Source organism: Ovis aries, chromosome 2 (assembly GCF_016772045.2).
Source record: "Ovis aries strain OAR_USU_Benz2616 breed Rambouillet chromosome 2, ARS-UI_Ramb_v3.0, whole genome shotgun sequence".
Taxonomy (NCBI): domain Eukaryota; kingdom Metazoa; phylum Chordata; class Mammalia; order Artiodactyla; family Bovidae; genus Ovis; species Ovis aries.
This window is the reverse complement of record NC_056055.1, coordinates 203,695,711-203,720,804: the sequence shown is the minus strand read 5'-3', so window position 1 is coordinate 203,720,804 and position 25,094 is coordinate 203,695,711. Positions and strand designations below refer to the sequence as shown.

Below are 25,094 nucleotides of genomic sequence, written 5' to 3'. Positions count from 1 at the left end.
GAAAATGAAATAAGTGGGCCTTGAAATTTAGAGATAACCCATCTACCAGTTTTCATGTTACTACGGAACAAAAAGAAGCTTAATTTTATTTGCAGTGATTAATGTGAGCATAACCATAAACCATAAGGCACTTAGATATTTTAATATATTGATAGTTTTCCATCCTACAGAATACAAGCCTCACCCCTACCATATAGAGGGAATCCCTATGCCCTTGCTAAGTTATTACCATCTACCCAGACAGAGTAACTCTTGGCTTGGGCCTCCCTTCATCATTACCACCAATTTCTTTAGACTCCTTTCTTCTCTATACTCTAAGAAGAACCCTATAGCCTTGAAATGTCCAATCTGTTATATCCCCTATTTTATTTCATATCATGATCTTATACCAGTTGACAATAGGCTTCTTGATTATGCTTTCTTCTGAGCCTCTGGCTCTGAATGCATACAAGCTTTGCCTTGATTTTCAACATGCCTACTGTATCATTACCCTGCTCAAAGACAAATGCATTCAACAAATATATATTGGGCTTTTACTGTGGGTCAGACCCTGTCCTCATTTTTAAAGACTATATTGGTTTTCTAAGTTTCCAAAGTCATAAGTTTAAAGAGAGTTGCTGTATCCTGATTAATATGATGATCAATAAATCTCACTTAATATTAAGAAATACTCTCTTGCATTTATAACTATGGTGGTCATCCATTTGACCACATATTTTAAACACCATTTGTGTGTCAGGCCCTGTATTCGTTTGTATGTCTGGGCATTAAAATGGACCTTGATGCTTTCTAGGACATTGCTTTTAATGACTGCAGGATTTCTAAACTACTACTTAATTTTGTCTGTACTCAAGAGATGTATTTGGTGTTTTAACAGAGGGATCGTGATCTGGAGCTAGCTGCTCGAATTGGACAAGCTCTCTTAAAGAGGAACCATGCCTTGTCTGAGCAGAATGAAACCCTGGAGGAGCAACTGGGACAAGCCTTTGATCAAGTATGTCTTGGATCAAGTATTTGCAGCATGAAACAGTTAGATTTGGGAAATGGAGAATTTATTTTCCCGGTGTCCCTGAAATGATGACAATAGGTAGACAGATAATACCAGCACATATTAACTGTTGGTATCCATTGAAGTAACCAGTAGAGAAATTAAATGTTAATGTACAGAGGAGTACTCATGTGACTCTACCTTAGTCTATAAAGTCTATATTGAGTACCTACAGTACTTGTGGCATCCTATTTAGATTCTAATGGCTTCCCTGATAGCTCAGTTGGTAAAGAATCTGCCTGCAATGCAGGACACCCTGGTTCAATTCCTGGGTCAGGAAGACCAGCTGGACAAGGGATAAGCTACCTATTCCAGTATTTTGGGGCTTCCCTTGTGGCTCAACTGGTAAAGAATCCACCTGCAATGCAAGAGACCTGGGGTCGACCCCTGGGTTGAGAAGATGCCCTGTAGAAGGCAAAGGCTACCAACTCCAATATTCTGCCCTGGAGAATTCCATGGACTGTATAGACCATTGGGTTGCAAATTCTAACACTTTATCCTTACTCCTTCATGTAGACTTTTTGTATTATCTTATCTTAATGTTTTAAAATACACCCCAAAGTAATAGAACCCAAAGAAAGTATCTTTATTCAAAAACCCAAACAAGAAAAGGAAAAAAATTTTAATTTGTTATCTAGTTTCATTTACATTTTATATAAACACATCGTGTTTAGTAACAGTCAAGCCTTTGAGTTTAAACTACAAATTCCCTAGAATTAAAGTTGGTAAGTCATATAGAGTTACACAGCATAAAAATACAAACCTTTAGAGGTGGTTGGAAGATGGTGGAGGAATAGGACGGGGAGACCACTTTCTCCCCCACAAATTCATCAAAAGAACATTTGAACGCTGAATAAATTCCACAAAACAACTTCTGAATGCTGGCAGAGGACATCAGGCACCCAAAAAAGCAGCCCATTGTCTTCAAAAGGAGGTAGGAAAAAATATAAAAGATAAAAAGAGAGACAAAAGAGGTAGGTTCAGAGATCCGTCCCTGGAAGGGAGTCTTAAAAAAGAGAGAAGTTTCCAAACATCAGGAAACACTCTCACTGGCAAGTCTGTGGCGAGCCTTGGAACCTCAGAGGGCAACATAACCTGGAGGAAAAATAAATAATTAAACCCACAGATTCCATGCCCAACGGTAACTCTCAGCAGAGAAGCAGCGCAGACCCCCGCATCTGCCACTAGCAAGCGGGGGCTGGGGAGGGGGGTGTGGGCTGCATTGCTTAGAGTAAGGACCAGGCCTGAATGCCCCAAGGGCAATCTGAGGGAACTAACATGAGATTGTAAACCAGACTGTGGGATAGCTAACCCGCAAAAAGCACTAACTTAAGACACCGCCAGACCCACTCACAGAACAAAGGACTGACTAGAGCTACGCGAAAAGCCCTAACCTAAGACACTACCAGGCCCACTCACAGAACAAAGGACTGAGCAGAGCTAGCCGGCTGTGGACTGGCCCATACCCTGCCAGAGACAGGCAGGCGAGGGCAGCCAGAGCCGGAAGGGGGCAATAGCGGACACAGAGAGGCATCCTATACCAAACTGCAAGCAGGCTTCTTTGCTAACCAAGACTTCTTGGGATTCTGGACGGTCGACATCTGCCTGAGAATGTGCGTCAGTTGTACACCCAGAAAACCGAGCGGCAGGGACAGGGGGGGCGATAAGTTACAGCAACCACACTCACCAAACACCTGGTCACCTGAGCTGCTCAGACCTGGGAAGGGCACAAAACGCAGGCCCAACCGAGTCTGCACCTTTGAGGAGTACCTGAGTACCTGAACCTGAGCGGCCTAGACCTGGGAAGTGCATACAAGCCAGGACCGGCCTCAGACAGTTCCCGGCAGAGCAACCTAGAGCCTAAGCAGTGTAGACAGGGAAAGCACACACGCCGTGAGAGGGGCAAACCCAGTGTGGCCAAGACACTGTGAGCACATGCCAGTGTTATTCGTTTGCAGTGTTCCTCCCTCCCTACAGCACAACTGAACAAGGGAGCCTAAAAAGTGTCCACCACCGCCCCCCTTGTGTCAGGGCGGAAGTTAGACACTGAAGAGACCAGCAAACAGAAGAAGCTAAAACAGAGGGAACCACCTTGGAAGTGACAGATGGAGAAGTCTTGAGCCTGCTGTAAGAATAAAACTGAAAAACAGAAGCAGGAGGCTTAAGTCCAAATCCTGAGAATACCAGAGAACTCCTGACTCCAGGGAACATTGATCGATAGGAGCTCATCAAACGCCTCCATACCTACACTGGAACCAAGCACCACCCAAGGGCCAACAAGTTCCAGAGCAAGACATACCACACAAATTTTCCAGCAACACAGGAACATAGCCCTGAGCTTCAATATACAGGCTGCCCAAAGTCACTCCAAACCCATTGACATCTCATAACTCATTACTGGACACTTCATTGCACTCCAGAGAGAAGAAATCCAGCTCCACCCACCGGAACACCCACACTAGCTTCCCTAACCAGGAAACCTTGACAAGCCACCCGTTGAACCCCACCCACAGCGAGGAAACTCCGCAATAAACAGAACTCCGTAACTGCCAGAATTCAGAAAGGCCACCCCAAACACAGCAATATACACAAGATGAAGAAGCAGAGAAATACCCAGCAGGTAAAGGAATGGGATAAATGCCCACCAAACCGAACAAAAGAGGAAGAGATAGGGGATCTACCTGATAAAGAATTCCAAATAATGATAATGAAAATGATCCAAAATCTTGAAAACAAAATGGAGTTACAGATAAATAGCCTAGAGACAAGGACTGAGAATATGCAAGAAAGATTTAACAAGGACCTAGAAGAAATAAAAAAGTCAATATATAATGAATAATGCAATCAAAAACACTCTGGAGGGAACCAACAGTAGAATAATGGAAGCAGAAGATAGTGTAAGTGAGATAGAAGATAGAATCGTAGAAATAAATGAAACAGAGAGGAAAAAAGAAAAACAAAAGAAATGAGGACAATCTCACAAACCTCTGGGACAATGTTAAATGCCCCAACATTCAAATCATAGGAGTCCCAGAAAAAGAATATGAAAAGAAAGACCATGAGAAAATACTTGAGGAGATAATAGTTGAAAACTTCCCTAAAATGGGGGGAGGAAATAATCACCGAAGTCCAAGAAACCCAGAGTCCCAAAGAGGATAAACCCAAGGCGAAACACCCCAAGACATATTATTAATCAAATGAACAAAGATCAAACCCAAAGAAGAAATATTAAAAGCAGCAAGGGAAAAACAACAAATAACACACAAGGGGATTTCCATAAGGATAACAGCTGATCTTTCAATAGAAACTCTTCAGGCCAGGAGGGAATAGCAGGACATACTTAAAGTGATGAAAGAAAATAACCTACAGCCCAGGTTACTGTACCCAGGCAAGGATCTCATTCAAATATGAAGGAGAAATCAAAAGCTTTACAGACAAGCAAAAGCTGAGAGAATTCAGCACCACCAAACCAGCTCTCCAACAAATGCTAAAGGATCTTTTCTAGACAGGAAACACAGAAAGGGTGTATAAACTCAAACCAAAAACAATAAAGTATATCAACGGGATCATACTTATCAATAATTACCTTAAATGTAAATAGGTTGTATGCCCCAACCAAAAGAAAAAGACTGGCTGAATGGATACAAAAACAAGACCCCTACATATGTTGTCTAAAAGAGACCCACCTCAAAACAAGGGACACATACAGACTGAAAGTGAAGGACTGGAAAAAGATATTCCACGCAAATAGAGACCAAAAGAAAGCAGGAGTAGCAATACTCATATCAGATTAAATAGACTTTAAAACAAAGTCTGTGAAAAGATACAAAGAAGGACACTACGTAATGATCAAAGGATCAATCCAAGAAGAAGATATAATAATTATAAATATATATGCTCCCAACATAGGAACAGCGCAATATGTAAGACAAATGCTAACAAGTATGAAGGGGGAAATAAACAATAACACAATAATAGTGGGAGACTTTAATACCCCACTCACACCTATGGATGGATCAACTAAACAGAAAAATAACAAGGAAACACAAACTTTAAAGGACAATAGACTAGTTAGACCTAATTGATATCTATAGGACATTTCACCCCAAACAATGAATTTCACCTTTTTCTCAAGCGCACATGGAACCTTCTCCAGGGTAGATCACATCCTGGGCCATAAATCTAGCATTGGTAAATTGAAAAAAAATTGAAATAATTCAAGCATCTTTTCTGATCACAATGCAGTAAGATTAGATCTCAATTACAGGAGAAAAACTATTAAAAATTTCAACATATGGAGGCTGAACAACACGCTGCTGAATAACCAACAAATCACAAAAGAAATCAAGAAAGAAATCAAAATATGCATAGAAATGAATGAAAATGAAAACACAACAACCCCAAACCTGTGGGACACTGTAAAAGCAGTGCTAAGGGGAAGGTTCATAGCAATACAGGCATACCTCAAGAAATAAGAAAAAAGTCAAATAAATAACCTAACTCTACACCTAAAGCAACTAGAAAAGGAAGAAACGAAGAACCCAGGGTTAGTAGAAAGAAAGAAATCTTTAAAATTAAGGCAGAAATAATGCAAAAGAAAGAAAAGAGACCATAGCAAAAAATCAACAAAGCCAAAAGCTGGTTCTTTGAGAGGATAAATAAAATTGACAAACCATTAGCCAGACTCATCAAGAAACAAAGGGAGAAAAATCAAATCAATAAAATTAGAAATGAAAATGGAGAGATCACAACAGACAACACAGAAATACAAAGGATCATGAGAGACTACTATCAGCAATTATATGCCAATAAAATGGACAACTTGGAATAAATGGACAAAATCTTAGAAAAGTACAACTTTCCAAAACTGAACCAGGAAGAAATACAAAATCTTCACAGACCCATCACAAGCATGGAAATAAAACTGTAATCAGAAATCTTCCAGCAAAGAAAAGCCCAGGTCCAGATGGCTTCACAGCTGAATTCTACCAAAATTTCGAGAAGAGCTAACACCTATCCTACTCAAACTCTTCCAGAAAATTGCAGAGATAGGTAAACTTCCAAATGCATTCTATGAGGCCACCATCACCCTAATACCAAAACTTGACAAAGATGCCACAAAAAAAGAAAACTACAGGCCAATATCACTGATGAGCATAGATGCAAAAATCCTTAACAAAATTCTAGCAATCAGAATCCAACAGCACATTAGAAAGATCATACCTCATGACCAAGTGGGCTTTATCCCAGGGATGCAAGGATTCTTCAATAACCAATCAATGTAATACACCACATTAACAAACTGAAAAATAAAAGCCATATGATTATCTCAATAGATGCAGAGAAAGCTTTTGACAAAATTCAACACCCATTTGTAATAAAAACCCTCCGGAAAGCAGGAATAGAAGGAACATACCTCAACATAATAAAAGCTACATATGACAAACCCACAGCAAACATTATCCTCAATGGTGAAAAATTGAAAGCATTTCCCCTAAAGTCAGGAACAAGACAAGAGTGCCCACTCTCACCACTGCTATTCAACATAGTTTTGGAAGTTTTGGCCACAGCAATCAGAGCAGAAAAAGAAATAAAAGGAATCCAAATTGGAAAAGAAGAAGTAAAACTCTCACTGTTTGCAGATGACAAGATCCTCTACATAGAAAACCCTAAAGACTCCACCAGAAAATTACTAGAGCTAATCAATGAATATAATAAAGTAGCAGAATATAAAATCAACACACAGAAATACCTTGCATTCCTATACACTAATAATGAGAAAATAGAGAAATTAAGGAAACAATTCCATTCACCATTGCGATGAAAAGGATGAAATACTTCGGAATATATCTACCTAAAGAAACAAAAGACCTATGTATAGAAAACTGTAAAACACTGGTGAAAGAAATCAAAGAGGACACTAATAGATGGAAAAATATACTGTGTTGATGGATCGGAAGAATCAATATAGTGAAAATGAGTATACTACCCAAAGCAATCTATAGATTCAATGCAATCCCTATCAAGCTACCAATGGTATTTTTTACAGAGCTAGAACAAATAATTTCACAATTTGTATGGAAATACAAAAAACCTCAAATAGCCAAAGTAATCTTGAGAAAGAAGAATGGAACTGGAGGAAACAACCTACCTGACTTCAGCCTCTACTACAAAGCCGCAATCATCAAGACAGTATGGTACTGGCACAAAGACAGAAATAGAGATCCATGGAACAAAATAGAAAGCCCAGAGATAAATCCACGCACCTATGGACACCTTATCTTTGACAAAGGAGGCAAGAATATACAATGGAGAAAAGACAATCTCTGTAACAAGTGGTGCTGGGAAAACTGGTCAACCACTTGTAAAAGAATGAATCTAGAACACTTTCTAACACCATACACAAAAAATAAACTCAAAATGGATTAAAGATCTAAACATAAGACCAGAAACTATAAAGCTCCTAGAGGAGAACATAGGCAAAACACTCTCTGACATAAATCACAGCAGGATCCTCTATGACCCACCTCCCAGAATATTGGAAATAAAAGCAAAAATAAACAAATGGGACCTAATTAAAATTAAAAGCTTCTGCACAACAAAGGAAACTATAAGCAAAGTGGAAAGACAGCCTTCAGAATGGGAGAAAATAATAGCAAATGAAGCAACTGACAAAGAATTAATCTCAAAAATATACAAGCAACTCCTGCAGCTCAATTCCAGAAAAATAAATGACCCAATCAAAAACTGGGGCAAAGAACTAAACAGATATTTCTCCAAAGAAGACATACAGATGGCTAACAAACACATGAAAAGATGCTCAATCAATATCATTCATTATTAGAGAAATGCAAATCGAAACCACAATGAGGTACCATTTCATGCCCGTCAGAATGGCTGCTATCCAAAAGTCTACAAGCAATAAATGCTGGAGAGGGTGTGGAGAAAAGGGAACCCTCTTCCACTGTTGGTGAGAATGCAAACTAGTACAGCCACTGTGGAGAACAGGAGATTCCTTAAAAACCTGGAAATAGAACTGCCATATGACCCAGCAATCCCACTGCTGGGCATACACACCGAGGAAACCAGAATTGAAAGAGACACATGTACCCCAATGTTCATCGCAACACTGTTTATAATAGCCAGGACATGGAAGCAACCTAGATGTCCATCAGCAGATGAATGGATAAGAGAGCTGTGGTACATATACACAGTGGAGTATTATTCAGCCATTAAAAAGAATACATTTGAATCCGTTCTAATGAGGTGGATGAAACTGGAGCCTATTATACAGAGTGAAGTAAGCCAGAAAGAAAACACCAATACAGTATAGTAACGCATATATATGGAATTTAGAAAGATGGTAACAATAACCCTGTATGCAAGACAGCAAAAGAGACACAGATGTATAGAACAGTCTTTGGGACTCTGTGGGAGAGGGCGAGGGTGGGATGATTTGTGAGAATGGCCTTGAAACATGTATATTATCATATGTGAAAGAAATCGCCAGTCCAGGTGCTATGCATGATACAGGATGCTTGGGGCTGGTGCACTGGGATGATCCAGAGGAATGGGATGGGGAGGGAGGTGGGAGGGGGGCTCAGGATGGGGAACACATGTAACCCCGTGGCAGATTCATGTCAACGTATGGCAAAACCAATACAATATTTTAAAGTAATAATTAAATAAATAAATGGAAATTATGGGAAAAATAATGCAAACCTTTAGAATGAGAATTTGAAGTAAGGCTCTATTCTGATATTTTGAGGTTTCTTTTGTTTTGTTTTGAACCCTGAATATGTCACCTTATGTGAAATTTCCTCCTATATTCCTATTATATTGAATATGGAAATTGACCTTTCTTTTCACCTACTATAGAAAAAACTATGTTCATTGAGTTAGTGCTCTGAAATTATAGCTCAGGAAATATATGAGGTTTTTCACTCTCTTTTTAGCTCTTATTACTTTAATCAATAGAACCTAGAAGCTGATTTTATGATTTTGTTTTATGGTGAGAAATAGTTGCCCCATGAATTAGAAGGTATATTACTTGTAAATAATGTAAAATAAAGACTGTCTTGTAAATCAAGCCCTTTTGATGTGCAGGTTAATCAGCTGCAGCATGAGCTGTCCAAAAAAGATGAGTTGCTTCGAATTGTCTCCATTGCTTCTGAAGAGAGTGAAACTGATTCCAGCTGCTCTACACCTCTTCGCTTCAATGAGTCCTTTAGCTTATCTCAAGGTTTGCTGCAATTGGACATGCTGCAGGAAAAGCTCAAGGAACTGGAAGAAGAGAATATGCTTCTTCGATCCAAGGCACAGTCAAATTATTTCTCACTCTCCTTTACCTTAAAGGCTATAAAGTTTAGGTAGTATTGGGGTGAAATATGGCATAACTAAGGACTTGCTATTGACATTCCAGTGGGGGTGGGGTGGGTGGCAGCTAAGACACAAGTGATTGATTACCTTCCACTGTTACTTAGAGCCCACTGAAAAATGAATAGTAAGCTGACAGGTGAAAGAGGGGAAACCACAGCATACAATATATATGTTGTAGAGTTTACACAAATAACTAAATCATTACACCCAAGGTAAGAACTGTATTGGAAAATGTTTCATGAGCTTATATAATGGGGGAGGGTCAGAGAATGGATCAAAGCAGTGCTACTTAAACAAGTGACATTTTAGTTGAGGCTGAGGATTAGCCTATCAGAAATATATGATGGAGAGCAGGGGCTGGAGGTGGAGATGTGCAAAGGCCCTGTAAAGAATAAGGGGGAAATGTTTGTCATGTCCTATTCCATAGTCTTTATTTTGCGATAGATAAAGCTTTATGAGTTTTTGTTTTCCTTTGCAAGTGATGAACTTTTATCTTAAATTAGTATTAAAAGTTTTCTTTAGTTAATACTAGAAAATCATTAGAAGATATTATCACATACTGATATTTTTTCCCTTGAAGGCTTGTCACATAAAGACAGAAACTATTACCTATGAAGAGAAAGAACAACAGCTTGTCAGTGATTGTGTTAAAGAACTTCGTAAGTATTCATGTGTTCTGTTTTATAGCCTCTGCGTTATTCTCTGGTAGGGTATCACTAACTCAGAAATTAAATCAATGATTTCAATAAAAGCATGTCAAGAAACAATTTAAATAGTTACGGAAAATCTTGAAATATAACATTGAGCCCACAACTCTAAATAAAGTTCCATTTATATTTTTAAGAAATATATTTGTCATCATTAAATAAAGACCTATATTTCTGCCTGTTACAGCATATTAAAATGAAAGGAACCAAAACTCTTATGTTGTTGGGGCAGAAATAGTCCTGTAGAGAATATGATTGCCAAAGTCAGGAAACTGATTAGTAGCACAACTAGAGCTTAAATGATGGTGTAAAATATAACATTCAGTGAGTATTTGCTAAATGCGAACTGTGTTTCTATAAAGGAATATATTTTGCTTTCATGTATTATTACCTAAAAAAAGTAAATCAGTTGGAAAAAGATCAGCTTTACTAGAGAAAAAGTTTGAATCTCTCTATAAATGTATATAGCCTTTGTTATATTTGTTAAGTTTGATTTTCATTTCTTTGGGGATCTTATTTATATCCCTGACGATTATTCAAAAACATAGTGTCTCAGCACTTGGAAACATATATAATTCACTTGTCTTTTTTCAGCTTTATCCTTCATAAAGAAAAAGACAGAGGCAAAATCTTTAGCTTGTTTGCCTTTGCAAGTTATCTCTTTTTGGCTTCAGTGCCTCTTATTAAATTCCCAGCATTTGTCTATTTCAGAAGAACCTTCAGTTTTCTCTGTTGGTTTATTCAGGTTTATTATTTTAAATTTATGTTAAAGAAAAATCAATTCATGATAGCCCAATGCTTGTTACAAAACAGGATTTGGCCCACAAGCCATAGTTTAATGTCCTATGTTTATATTAATTTTAAAATTTTTGTTTTCCAGGTGAAACCAATGCTCAGATGTCCAGAATGACTGAAGAATTGTCTGGGAAGAGTGATGAACTGATTCGATACCAAGAAGAGATTTCCTCTCTCTTGTCTCAGATTGTAGATCTTCAGCACAAACTTAAAGAAGTAGGTTCATTCATTCAACAGATGTTTGTTAAGCACTGACCCAGTACTTATGCACTGTTAAGTGCTAACCAAAGTAAACATAGTCCCCCCCTTTTACAGTGCTGTAGTCTTTCTGACTGCTGTTTTAGTCTTCTGTCATGAAATAACTACTTTCAAATCATTATTTCTTTCCATTAAATGGAATTCTCTTTTCCTCAGAAAGTTGTGATATGAACTACTGACTCATGTTCTTTGTCCTTTAAACACCTTGATAGATTTTGTATTCTGCCCATTTTATTGCTATTGTTTGGCTTTTGAAAGGTTAGCTTTTGCTATTCCTCTAGACTGTCCCCTGGAAAACATTCTCCAGATGTCTTAAAAAGAGAGTAACCTCTATTTTATGTGGGAAGGCTTCATATGTCTCTTTTAATATGTTGTTAGCATGTGATTGAGAAGGAAGAACTGAGACTTCACCTCCAAGCTTCCAAAGATGCCCAGAGACAATTGACGATGGAGGTAATGAGATCTTCCTTTATCTTGTGTAATATGGGCGAGAGGAATGAATAGTTTCTTTCTTCTTTGTGAATAAGAATGATTAAAGATGATTACCAGGTTTGAAATAACCACAGAAGATTAAAATGCTATTATGAGATCTACAAAATAAAGCTTTTGAAAAATTCTGTCTCTAAAACTAATAATAACATGACAACATCTTTCTTAGCAGGGAAACCTTGAGATTATAAGATTTTTTAGGAATGTATGACCCCTTTACAGGTCTCTGTTAACTAACCCAACAGTTTTTAAAATAAGGCAATCTCCATTTTTAATGGGCACCTCTAGCCCTAGTGATGCTGATCATCTAGTCCACATAATACATACACTTGAAGAAATTTTTGAAGTTAAAATGTACTCTGAAAATTATGTACTGTTTTAACATGCTTATGTATTCTAACTATAAAGGAAAGTTTCTGAAACAAGGGAGAAGAAACTACCTGTTTTATGTCGATTGAGTACCCTGACATCTTTTTTTTTTTTTTTTAAAGATTGTATTTATTTATTTATTTTGGCTGTGGTGAGTCTTCATTGCTGTTTATGGGCTTTTCTCTAGTTGCAGTGAGCAGGACCCACTTTCTAATTGCTGTTGCTTGCGTCTCATTGTGGTTGGCTTCTGTTGTTATGGAGCATGGGCTTCAGTAGTTGCAACTCATGGGCTCTGGAGCTTGGGCTCAGTAGTTGTGGCACATGGGCTTAGTTGCTCCATGGCATGTGGGATCTTTTTGGACCAGGGATTGAACCCACTGTCCCAGCATTGGCAGGTGAATTCTTAACTGCTGGGCTACCAGGGAAACCTGCACCCTGACCTCTTATAGACTTGATAGACTTGATCTTGTCATTTGCAAAATTCAGAGAGATGTTGAAAAATACACATATCTAATGTTGTGCTAAACTAACTTGACCATAGCTATTATACTTCCTCTACAAGTTGTTTTTTTTTTTTTAATAAGCATTAAATACTGAATTGACAGCTATGGCTGTCTCAGTTACTTTTCACATTTTTAGGAAATCATGTTTGTATATAATTCTGGCCAAGACACCTCTAAATCTGGCAGCTGGAAATATATATACTTTCCTTGCTTAGGCTGTTTCAGAGTCTTTGTAGAAAATTTAAATTCATAAAGTTGGTCCTCTGGGTAAAATTTAAACTTATCTCAATTTTTTTTTCCTATTGTCACTTTGGAATATAATAAGGTACACTAATCGCCCTCCAATCTTTCAGCTGCATGAGTTACAAGACAGGAATATGGAGTGTCTGGGAATGCTACATGAATCTCAAGAAGAAATAAAGGAACTTCGCAGTAGATCTAGCCCTGCAGCTCATCTCTACTTCTCTCAGCCATATGGAGTTTTCTCTGGGGTAAGGGACTAAGATGTATTTAAGGAAACTTGCGTAAGATTTGATGGTCCTTGAGAGTAACAGGGTTGTAGGTAACCCCATTACCCCTTAATACTTCAATGTGTATGTATTAAAAAAAAGGACCCTCTCAAGGACATTCTCCTACCTAACCACATACAACCATCAACTCCAGGATATTACCAATGATACAATACAATCACTGTCTCATCCACAGAGCCCATTTAAATTTCGTCAATTGTCCCAACAATGTCCTTTGAAGGATACATTGCATTGGGTTGTTACAGTCTGGGACAGTTCTTCTGTCTTTGTTTTGTCATCTATGACCTTTGTAGAATGTCTTCAGTTTTTATTTGTCTGTTGTTTCCCCACAATTAGATTTAGGTAATGCATTTTCAGCAGAAATAATGCCATGTTCTCCTCAGTGCATTGTATTGGGAGGCGCACGTTGTCTTTTTTTCCCATTACTGATGATGTTAATTAACTTTGATCCCTTGGTTAAGGTAATATCTGCCAGTTTTTTTCACTGTAAAGTTAGTCATTGTTAATTAATTACTAGTTAATTGAATTAACATTACTAATTAACTTTGCAGTGATGAAAATTGTCAGATGCTACCTTAACCAAGTGATCAAAATAATTATTTTGGGGTGATACTTTGATACTGTTTAAATATTATGTTCCCCATCAAGCTTTACCCACTAGTTTTAGCACCCATTAATGGGGATGTATCTGACTCAGTTATTACTATGATGGTTGCTAAATGGTGACTTTTTCGTTCCATCATTTTTTTTTCAGTTTTTTAAAATTGGCATTCTTTTGTCAGTTAGAACTTTTCTGTCTCATTTATTTATTCATTTGTTCATTTAGGTTATGCAGTATAGACCCATGAATTCCTATTTTCATCAATGGATTATAAGCCATCATTACTCTTTTTTATTTTGATACTTAAATTGTCCCAGATGTGGTCAGTAGGATCTCCTTCAGGCTCTTGCCCTTTCCCTGGCCCAGCCCTGAGATCAGCCATTCTCCAAGGAGCTCTGGTTATTTTTAGTGAGGAATGATACTTAGAATCCAAAATCTGGGTGCTAGGTATGCCTTGCCACTATAGTTATTATTGCTTTCAGTCCCTCTCAACAGATAGAGGTAGGAAATATGTGTATGTTCATATGCACCCATATAAACACATGTATATCTATCTTTCTATTCATATCTTATGTTTATATGCATATTTAACATCATGAGTTCACACCAGTATCTCCAATTCTAGTCATTGTCAGCCCCATTGAGTCTACCATCCATGCTAATTGAGTCTTCACCTTTGACCAGGGGAAGGAGAGGATTGCTGATTTTTATTTTAAACAATTTTTATATTGTAAAAGCTTTACATGTTCATTATAGAAAAGTTAGAAACTACAGAGAACCAAAAAGAAATTGTTAAATACTATCAAATCCTGACCTCCACAGAATCACTATTAACATCTTGGTTTATAGCCTTTCAAACCTTTTATTTTTGTGTATCTGTATATGTAATACTTTTATGTATCATAATTGGCTTTTCCCATTGCTTCCTGTAAAAATATATGAAGAAAAAGTAGTCATTTCTTATATAAAAGCTGCATTTCCAGAATGTCTGTTTTCTTCCCCTGCATTTTAGCCTATAACTGTTTTCTTGTGTTTTCTTTTACTATAACACTGAAAGTATTGAATTCTGGGAATTCTACTAAATAATTGAAAGGTCGTTTATTTCTCTTAACAGACTTCTTAGTTAATCACTGTTAGTACCCTCAAACTCTTTTCTTAGGAATCTCTGGCAGCTGAGATTGAGGGGACCATGCGTAAGAAGTTGAGTTTGGATGAGGAATCTTCTCTCTTTAAACAAAAGTAAGTACAGATCGCATGTGTTGTTACTGGACCATTGGGATGGAAATTCAAAAGAAGCTACAATCCAAAGTGACCAGTATTATGAGATTCAGTAGTATATCTTCTTACTATTCAGTTCTTTCCTGATAGTGCTCCCATCTGTGAGAGCATTCTCTTATTCTGAAATTTATTTTCTAATAATTTCTCTCAAACTTCAGAGGCTTTTCAGGGTGGCTTTGTTTTTATTGAGCTGCATTTACACGCCTCTTTTCTAGAGTGCTCCAGTGGTAGGCGGTGGCAATAATAAACACTTCTTTTTTGACAGAGCCCAACAGAAACGGGTATTTGACACTGTCAAGGTTGCCAATGACACCCGGGGTCGCTCTGTCCCGTTCCCAATTCTGCCCATCCCAGGCTCCAACCGCTCAAGTGTCATCATGACAGCAAAACCATTTGAATCTGGCTTAGAACCAACAGAGGGCAAAACAACCCAGAAGAGTAACTTGGAGGAAGATCCAGGGTAAGAAACATGGATTCACACACAAATTCCAGCATTGTTCTGTGCTGTCTGAAGACAACACTGAAAGGAACCATCAGTTCTCATTCAGTAATGATGCCTTGTATCATTATTTGTTAGACAGATCACTGGAGTGAAAAGGTTTAATTAATTATATTTAAAATGAAGTTTGCATTGAACTGTAAAATTCTTTACTTCTTTCTTCTCTGGTTTGGCAAAATTTGAGTCTATATCTTTGTGTTCAGAATCAAATTTGTTTGAATCTGTTTGGTCATTGGCAGTTATGCATAGCATTAGATGATAGTTCCTCATAACCCGTGCTCATAATTTCAGCTTCTTTGGTGCCTTTACAATAAACAATAATCTTGAATACCTATTAATGAAAACTAGATTGCTCTTAATTTCCTATTTGTTTAAATTGAGATTTCTCTTTCTGTTTTTTTATTAACTCAGTTCATTGAATTTTGTTTAACTAGAAATTAAAGAGAATTACTGGAAAGTCAACTGAAAGTTTTTGAAAATTAGATGTTTGGCACCTGAGAGAAGTCTTTCCTAATGCAGAAATCCATTACCCTGGGTTTTTGATTGTATTGTCTGGTCTTAGGGGTAGATTCTGTACCCATGGTAGCCTTATGTGTTGATACTACCTCATTGTACACAGTTACCTTAGGAAAAGATCTAACAAGAACATCTATGTGAATTCACACATGGAATGCCTAAAACTTGGCTTACTACTCTTTCCTTTGGTATCAGTTGTAAGATATCTCTGAATAGTTTAGTCTTGAGAAGTGAAAAACTGTGTTGCAGAGCTATGAACATGCTGTATTTATGAATCTTGTTTTCTTTTAAATGTCTGCAGTATTCATAGAGGATTCTATGGCCTAAAGTAAATTTTTTCACATTTTAATATTTTTGAAATTGTTTATCTTTTGCAGCTAATGATATGTTGTAGTATAATGAGTAGCATTTTTAATCTCTTAGTATTACAGAAAATAATGATGCCTCTTTCCCTCAATGGTATTATAGATTCAGTGAAATAAGATAATATTTAGTTTTTTGAATACCTACACTGAATTTATAAATGGTCATTATCTATAGCTTCATAAATTAAGTGAAACAGAAATTTTAATAAACACAACATAATATAGCCTATCTGAAGTCATCTGAAATGATCTATAAAAATGTTACAGTGTAGTATTAGAGATTTGGGTTTGTTACTACTTCTGTATTCCAGCTATCTAAGAAAAATATGTTTTTAAGATCAGTCTCTTGAACATTCACCATTGTGGAAAGGAGAGCTCTTTGCTGTGTTTCTGACCCTCACAGATGTAGTCAGTGAATGTGATTTTCCCATAGGAACATCCAGAAGGCAGATCAACCAGGACCCTCTACAGAGAGCGATTTGGCAACAGCACTTCATCGCCTGAGTCTGCGGCGACAGAACTACTTAAGTGAGAAGCAGTTCTTTGCAGAAGAATGGCAGCGGAAGATCCAAGTTCTGGCTGACCAGAAAGAAGAGGGTAGTGGCTGTGGCACGCCCACAGAGAGCCTGGCCTCCCTCTACACCGACCAATCAGAGATCACAGACCTAAGCAGTGCCAGTTGCCTTCGAGGTTTTATGCCTGAAAAATTACAAATTGTCAAGCCCCTTGAAGGTAATAAATGAGGGCCATTTCTAAGCAATGTTGCTTATCGTTTTGCCTTCCCCTGGAAATGACATGTCTCTTGTAATTATAAAAACTATGCTCTTATGTGCAGGAGCTATCTTTATTATCCCTAAATCTTCACCGTTATGTGACCATGCACTGCAGAACTTTGTGGAAAAGTAATGAAGAGATTTGCATTCTCCATGCCATCAGCTGTCAGTTCTCTTCTACAGATGTTGTTTTTATACAAATGTGGGGGAGGAGAAGTAATCTTTTCTTGTCCTTTGCTGAGGAATATCCTTGATAGCGGGGCTTTCCAGGTAGCACTAGTGGAAAAGAACCCACCTGCCAGTGCAGGAGATGTAAGAGATGTGGGTTCAGTCTCTGGGTTGGGAAGGTCCCCTGAAGGAGGGCACAGCAACCCACTCCAGTATTCTTGCCTGGAGAATCCCATGGACAGAGGAGCCTAGCAGGCTACAGTTTATAGGGTTGCACAGAGTTGCGCATGACTGAAGTGACTTAGCATGCATGCACACATCCTTGATAGCAGTTTTCATGATAAGATAAATGAGATATGACAGATGAATAAAAATAATCTAGATGGAATATTTCATCTCTACCTTTTGTTTCAAGAAAGAGTTCTTTACTCAAAGAGTGTCTTTTACTTAGAGGTATGTGTGCCTGTATTTTTCTTTTGTTCAGTTAGAAAATGTTGTTAATTTCAGGTCAGTTTCTATTCTCTCTTAAAATGGGACTTGAATTTAAAATAGATTTCTTTGTTTTATGGAATATTGACAATCTTCAAATGACCCTCTGCTGTTACCATAAAAGAGTCTGCATTAGACAGAATTTTGAGTTGATAACCTAGAAGGACCTCTCAAACTCAAAGGTGTTATGTTAGTTTTATTAATGGTCAGTGCAGATATTTGCAGCTATTTTTAGGATTAAATGACTCTCAGTGACAAGTAGCAACTGCATCTGGTGCAGGCACTTGGGATGATCATTAACCTGCTTTGCAGACAGAAACAGTGGGGATATGTCCTCCTTTTATCATTTCCTTAGCTTTCCTACTCTCCCTGAGATCCTGGTGAAAGGACATTAACACAGTAGAGAAGTATACAAAAAATCACTGTAATTCAAGATGCCTTCCAACCTAGGAGCCTAGCTTTTGATTTCAAAGTTCATAAGCATAGTTCCAAAACAAAGGAATATTGATTTTTGTCACCTGGAAAAAAACAACCCCACGTTGTACATATCTTTCTTCTCATCACTGCCTCAGCATCCTAGTTCCTATTAAGCATGTTGACTTGTTTTTTTCACCCCTGCTTTAGATGTCCTTTTTGAAGTTAACTTTTGAAATAAAAAGATGATTATTCATACCTTTAGCATCTTGTTAGTTTTCCACAGAGAACTTCAATGTACAAATTTTACCAAAATATTAAGACCGAAAAAGCAGTTTTATTATTATCATTACTTTTTTACACACGTAATTTTAGCTCCTTTCAGGATTTAATATTTGTGGGAAATTTAAAACATGTTCCTTTTTTTGTTTGCATACTCAGGATCACAAACTCTGCATCAATGGCAGCAACTTGCTCAACCAAATTTAGGAACCATTCTTGACCCACGACCAGGTGTCATCACTAAAGGCTTTACCCAGTTTCCCAAGGATGCCATCTATCACCTCTCAGATTTAGAAGAAGATGAAGAGGAGGGTATCACTTTTCAGGTTCAGCAACCTCTTCAAGTGGAACAGAAAACATCAATATCCCAGCCAGTAACAGGAATCTTCCTGCCACCCATGACTTCAGCTGGTGGTCCAGTTACAGGTGAGAAGAGTATAGCTTGTAACCAGTAGTACTTTGCTTTCTGCATCACTGTATGGTCAACTGACTGTCTCTACTTAAGTCTTACTGGAGTGTACTCATCTTGAAAATAGGGTAGTAGAAATGTATAGCGTAAGTGCCTCTTCTGATTCTCTCCATGTCTTAGCCAACCTGCATAAATACATCAGGAAGAGAGGACAGCAATTCAGTCAATGGTTCACAAACCTTTAGGACTCAGCGTCTCTTTAAACTCTTTTTTTTTTTTTCAATTGAAGGATAATTGCTTTATAGTATTGTGTTGGTTTCTACCAAAAATCAACATGTATCAGACATAGGTTAACCCATGTCTTCTCTCACTTGAACATCCCCTCTACCTCCCTCCCCATCCCATCTTTGCATTCTTAAAAACCATGAAGAATTCCAGAGAGCATGTCTGTGTGGGTTGTTCAGTTCAGTTCAGTTCAGTTGCTCAGTCGTGTCCGACTCTTTGCGACCCCGTGAATTGCAGCATGCCAGGCCTCCCTGTCCATCACCAACTCCCGGAGTTCACTCAGACTCACATCCATCGAGTCCGTAATGCCATCCAGCCATCTCATCCTCTGTCGTCCCCTTCTCCTCCTGCCCCCAATCCCTCCCAGCATCAGAGTCTTTTCCAATGAGTCAACTCTTCGCATGAGGTGGCCAAAGTACTGGAGTTTCAGCTTTAGCATCATTCCTTCCAAAGAAATCCCAGGACTGATCTCCTTCAGAATGGACTGGTTGGATCTCCTTGCAGTCCAAGGGACTTTCAAGAGTCTTCTCCAACACCACAGTTCAAAAACATCAATTCTTCGTTGCTCAACCTTCTTCACAGTCCAATTCTCACATCCATACATGACCACTGGAAAAACCATAGCCTTAACTAGATGGACCTTAGTCAGCAAAGTAATGTCTCTGCTTTTGAATACACTGTCTAGGTTGGTCATAACTTTTCTTCCAAGGAGTAAGCATCTTTTAATTTCAGGGCTGCAGTCACCATCTGCAGTGATTTTGGAGCCCCCCAACATAAAGTCTGACACTGTTTCCACTGTTTCCCCATCTATTTCCCATGAAGTGATGGGACCAGATGCCATGATCTTCGTTTTCTGAATGTTGAGCTTTAAGCCAACTTTTTCACTCTCCTCTTTCACTTTCATCAAGAGGCTTTTTAGTTCCTCTTCACTTTCTGCCATAGGGGTGGTGTCATCTGCATTTCTGAGGGTATTGATATTTCTCCTGGCAATCTTGATTCCAGCTTGCATTTCTTCCAGTCCAGCATTTCTCATGATGTACTCTGCATAGAAGTTAAATAAGCAGGGTGACAATATACAGCCTTGACGCACTCCTTTTCCTATTTGGAACCAGTCTGTTGTTCCATGTCCAGTTCTAACTGTTGCTTTCTGACCTGCATACAGATTTCTCAAGAGGCAGGTCAGGTGGTCTGGTATTCCCATCTCTTTCAGAATTTTCCGCAGTTTATTGTGATCCACACAGTTAAAGGCTTTGGCATAGTCAGTAAAGCAGAAATGGATGTTTTTCTGGAACTCTCTTGCTTTTTCCATGATCCAGTGGATGTTGGCAATTTGATCTCTGGTTCCTCTATAATTTACCATATTAGAAATAAAAACTGAGAAATTATTAAAATATTTACTAACTCATTATTTTAAAATAGTTACATATTAACACAAATAATATATTTTATGAAAAACAGCTGTATTTTTTCAAGTAGTGAGAAAAATGGTTTAATTTTATAATTTTGCAAGTCCCTAATTTACATATTAATAGAAGATAGCAGGATTCTTGTGTCAGCATCTACATGCAGTCTATTACAATATGTTGTTTTGATTGAGAGTATGAAGAAAATACAGGCTTCCCAGTTGGCTCAGGGGGTAAAGAATCCACCTGCAATGCAGGAGACACAGGAAATATGGGCTTGATCCATGAGTTGAGAAGATCCTCTAAAGGAGGGCATGGCAACCTACTCCAGTATTCTTGCCTGAAGAATCCCATGGACAGATGAGCCTGATGGGCTGCAGTCCATAGGATTGCAGAGAGTTGGATGTGACTGAAGTGACTGAGCATGCACACTTGAAGAAAATACAGCCTTGCCATCATCAAAAAATCTGCAAATAATAAATGCTGGAGAGGATGTAGAGAAAAAGGAACCCTACACTGTTGGGAATGTAAATTGGTACAGCCACTATGGACAGCAGTATGAAAGTTCCTTAAAAAACTAAAAGTAAAGTTACCATATGATCCTGCAATCCCATTCCTGGGTATGTATTTATATAAATGTTAATTTGAAAAGCTACATGCACCCCAGTATCCATTGCATCACTGTTTACAATAACCAAGACATGGAAGCAACCTAAATATCCATCAACAGATGAATGGATAAAGAAGATGTGATACATATATATTACATAATACAACAGAATTATTCAGCCATAAAAAGAATGAAATAATGGTGATGGTGTTTGCAGCAATATGGATGGACCTAGATATTATCATACTAAAGGGAAGTATGCGAGACAGAGAAAGACAAATATTATATGACATTGCTCATATGTGGAATTTTTAAAAAATTAATATAAATGAACTTATATACAAAACAGAAATAGATCCACAGATGTAGGAAACAAATTTATGTCTACCAAAAAAGAAAGGAGGGAGGGAGGGATAAATTTGAAGTTTGGAATTAACAGATACACACACTACTATTATATAAAATCAATAACCAACAAGGACCTAAGGACCAAATTTACAATACAGGGCACTCAATATTTTGTAATAATTTATAAGGGAAAAGAATATAAAATAATGTATGTTTATATATATAACTGAATCATTTTGCTATATACCTGAAACACAACACTGTAAATCAACTATACCTCAATAAAATAAAAAGAACTTAAAGTTTAAAAAAAGAAAGAAAGTACAGCCTCACACAGATATCTGGTTGGAAAAGGAAAGTGTGTTTTAATAGCCTCTTCAGATATTTGTGAATATTACACCAAAACTTGATAAGTGGTAGTTTCTTTAAGGTTTATAACAATGTAAATCTAAAACTTTTCATACTTTGTTACATTAAAATCTATTAGTCTGTTCTATACTCTGAATACATCTTTTACCCATGTATGATTTTATAACATCATACACTGGTCATTTGGAAAATATTGATTCACTAAGTTATGCATATCTTCCAAATGTTGACACATTTCATTATATAATACAATAAAATCATGTAATATTACCCACCTATCTAATTGGGTAAGTCTTTTAGTACTAGGAAGCTTTCATGCTCTCAGTGGTGGGTTCAAGTCTACCAAAACAGTCATTTTCACTTCAAAGCTCAAATTTTGTCACCAGCAGCAAATCCTTTCAGCTATTTTCTTGAAGAGACAGGCAAACTACATTTTTTTTTTTTTTTGGAAGAAAATGTTGTCATGCTGTATAACACAGGGAATTCTGCTCAGTGTTATATGGTCTGAATGAGAGGGGAATTTGGGGGAGAATGGATACATGTATATGTTTGGCTGAGTCCCTTTGCTGTCCACCTGAAACTCCCACATTATTAGTCAGCTATTCCTCAATATAAAATAAAAAGTTAAAAAAAAATGTTGCCACATATTCAAATCTGAATAACTGTAGTTTTTGTATTAATTGTTCTTTTAAGTAAAAATGGTGTTCTGTCAAAAAATATAAAACTTAATTGCACTTGTGCTTTTCCTTCATGTAAGCATTGTATCTCTGTATGCTGCAAAGAAGTACTTAATACTTACTTCCCATTTCATCACATAGAATATTAAAAAAATTCAAGGGCCAAGATTTAATAATTTATACTGCTTCATCAAGGGCATTTTAATGTGGATTTGGCCTTTTATTTTTTGTTACCATAATTGGACAGCAGTGAGAAATGCTAATACCACTTGATGGTTTTGCCCTGTTTTGTGCTCAGGAGCCAATAGCTTTACCCAGTGTCACCTTTGTGTCAGCAGTGCAAATGCCAGCCCAATAGGAAAGACAGACAGCATCTTAATGTTGCTGTGAAAGTAGTTCTGACCTGTAGATCCCATCAGTTCAGTTCAGTTCAGTCGCTCAGTCGTGTCCAACTCTTTGAGACCCCATGAATCGCAGCACGCCAGACCTCCCTGTCCATCACCAATTCCCGGAGTTTACCCAAACTCATGTCCATCGAGTCGGTGATGCCATCCAGCCATCTCATCCTCTGTCATCCCCTTCTCCTCCTGCCCCCAATCCCTCCCAGCATTGGGGTCTTTTCCAGTGAGTCAACTCTTCGCATGAGGTGGCCAAAGTATTGGAGTTTCAGCCTCAGCATCAGTCCTTCCAATGAACACCCAGGACTGATCTCCTTTAGGATGGACTGGTGGGATCTCCTTGCAGTCCAGGGGACTCTCAAGAGTCTTCTCCAACACCACAGTTCAAAACCATCAATTCTTCGGCGCTCAGCTTTCTTCACAGTCCAACTCTCACATCCATACATGGCCACAGGAAAACCATAGCCTTGATTAGATGGACCTTTGTTGGCAAAGTAATGTCTCTGCTTTTTAATATGCTATCTGGGTTGGTCATAACTTTCCTTCCAAGGAGTAAGTGTCTTTTAATTTCACAGCTGCAATCACCATCTGCAGTGATTTTGGAGCCCAAAAAAATAAAGTCTGACACTGTTTCCACTGTTTCCCCATCTATTTCCCATGAAGTGATGGGACCGGATGCCATGATCTTCGTTTTCTGAATATTGAGCTTTAAGCCAACTTTTTCACTCTCCTCTTTCACTTTCATCAAGAGGCTTTTTAGTTCCTCTTCAGTTTTTGCTATAAGGGTGGTGTCACTGCATATCGGAAGTTATTGATATTTCTCCCGGCAATACATGGTACACATCACACATTGAGAACCACTGGAGTAGTTTAGCTAGAAAGTTGGATGACTAGTTCTTAGTTTGGTTTGATTTTAATATTTTTTTTTTTCAGAATGTGTTTTTCTCCTGTTTCTAAGCTGTTTTAAATCCATTTGAATTACAGTTTCAAATTCTTGAAGGATTCAGCTATGTACTGATCAGTGGATACTATTACAGTGTGTATATTTCATTTCTAGATTGTAGAATTTTTGTATAAAAGATACTTGATAAATGTCATATTATTAATAATGAACTTTCTACATTATTAACCTAGTCTTTCAATTTTGTGTTTGATTCTCTAAAATTCTCCACTTCAGTTGCAACCTCAAACCCAGGCAAGTGTCTGTCCTGCACAAACTCGACATTTACCTTTACCACCTGTAGGATATTACATCCCTCTGATATCACTCAGGTTACCCCCAGGTAAGAGGGGCTGAGCAGTTGGAATCTTTACTTCTTTCTTCAAATATGTTTTACTAAATTTCTTTTTTTAATTACTGTCTTTTTAATTCTTAGAATTTTAATGTTCTGTGATAATTTGCTTTTAGAATATTTTCACATTGTATTTTCTCATTTGATGATTATAACTCTTTCAAGGAGACAAAGAGGGAGTAGGTAGTGTCTAAATGAAGAAAGTGAGGCATAGAACGTTTGGGTGACTGGTCCAAGGATAGAGAGGTAGTAAGTGACCCAACTGAGCCTATACAGAGAATTAGCCAGACTGAACAACTGGAGGAACTGGTTCTCTGTACAAGACTGCCCTCGGTTCTGATACCACCTGCAGGTTCAGGAGCTTCCCAAAGCCATGCTCTCGTTTGATTGATATTCTAGGAGGACTCACAGAACTCTCTTAAAGCTATCATGCACATGGTTACTATTTATTACACGGAAAGGTTACAGGATAAAATTAGCTGAAGGAAGAGACTCTGACAAGTCAGAGTCTGGGAAGACTCTACACATGAAGCTTCCTTAGGATTCGTTACTTTCCTGGAATTGATGTTTGACAGTGCAGTACACAGAGTACTGCCAACTAGGGAAGCTCACTTAAGCTTCAGGGTCCAGATCTTTTACTGAGGTTTCACTGTGTAAGGCATGATTGACTATCCATATGGTTATAACTCACTATAAATATAATAACTCATCTCCAGGTCCACTGCCCCAAAGCTTCGACCCTGAATCACAGGATTTTTCTGGCATAGCCAGTCCCCACCCTACAACTATAGGCTATGGCCAAGTCCACCCCAAGATCTAGCTAGTGTGGCCAGCCTCCTT

At 37.9% G+C, this 25,094-nt stretch overlaps 1 protein-coding gene across 5 annotated transcripts in view; it reads left to right on the top strand.

The window, feature by feature from the left end:
* The window catches only part of TRAK2 (trafficking kinesin protein 2), an 84,069-nt gene that overhangs the window by 54,324 nt on the left and 4,651 nt on the right, over nucleotides 1-25,094 (top strand). For all 5 annotated transcript variants that reach the window (XM_004004825.6, XM_060410196.1, XM_060410197.1 and 2 more), the window contains 11 exons: nucleotides 878-994; nucleotides 9,155-9,364; nucleotides 10,008-10,086; nucleotides 11,015-11,145; nucleotides 11,566-11,640; nucleotides 12,902-13,039; nucleotides 14,839-14,918; nucleotides 15,223-15,417; nucleotides 16,771-17,069; nucleotides 18,623-18,889; nucleotides 24,140-24,245. In XM_004004825.6, coding sequence (XP_004004874.3) covers nucleotides 878-994; nucleotides 9,155-9,364; nucleotides 10,008-10,086; nucleotides 11,015-11,145; nucleotides 11,566-11,640; nucleotides 12,902-13,039; nucleotides 14,839-14,918; nucleotides 15,223-15,417; nucleotides 16,771-17,069; nucleotides 18,623-18,889; nucleotides 24,140-24,245 — 1,697 coding nt within the window. The remainder of the gene's footprint in view (nucleotides 1-877; nucleotides 995-9,154; nucleotides 9,365-10,007; nucleotides 10,087-11,014; nucleotides 11,146-11,565; nucleotides 11,641-12,901; nucleotides 13,040-14,838; nucleotides 14,919-15,222; nucleotides 15,418-16,770; nucleotides 17,070-18,622; nucleotides 18,890-24,139; nucleotides 24,246-25,094) is intronic.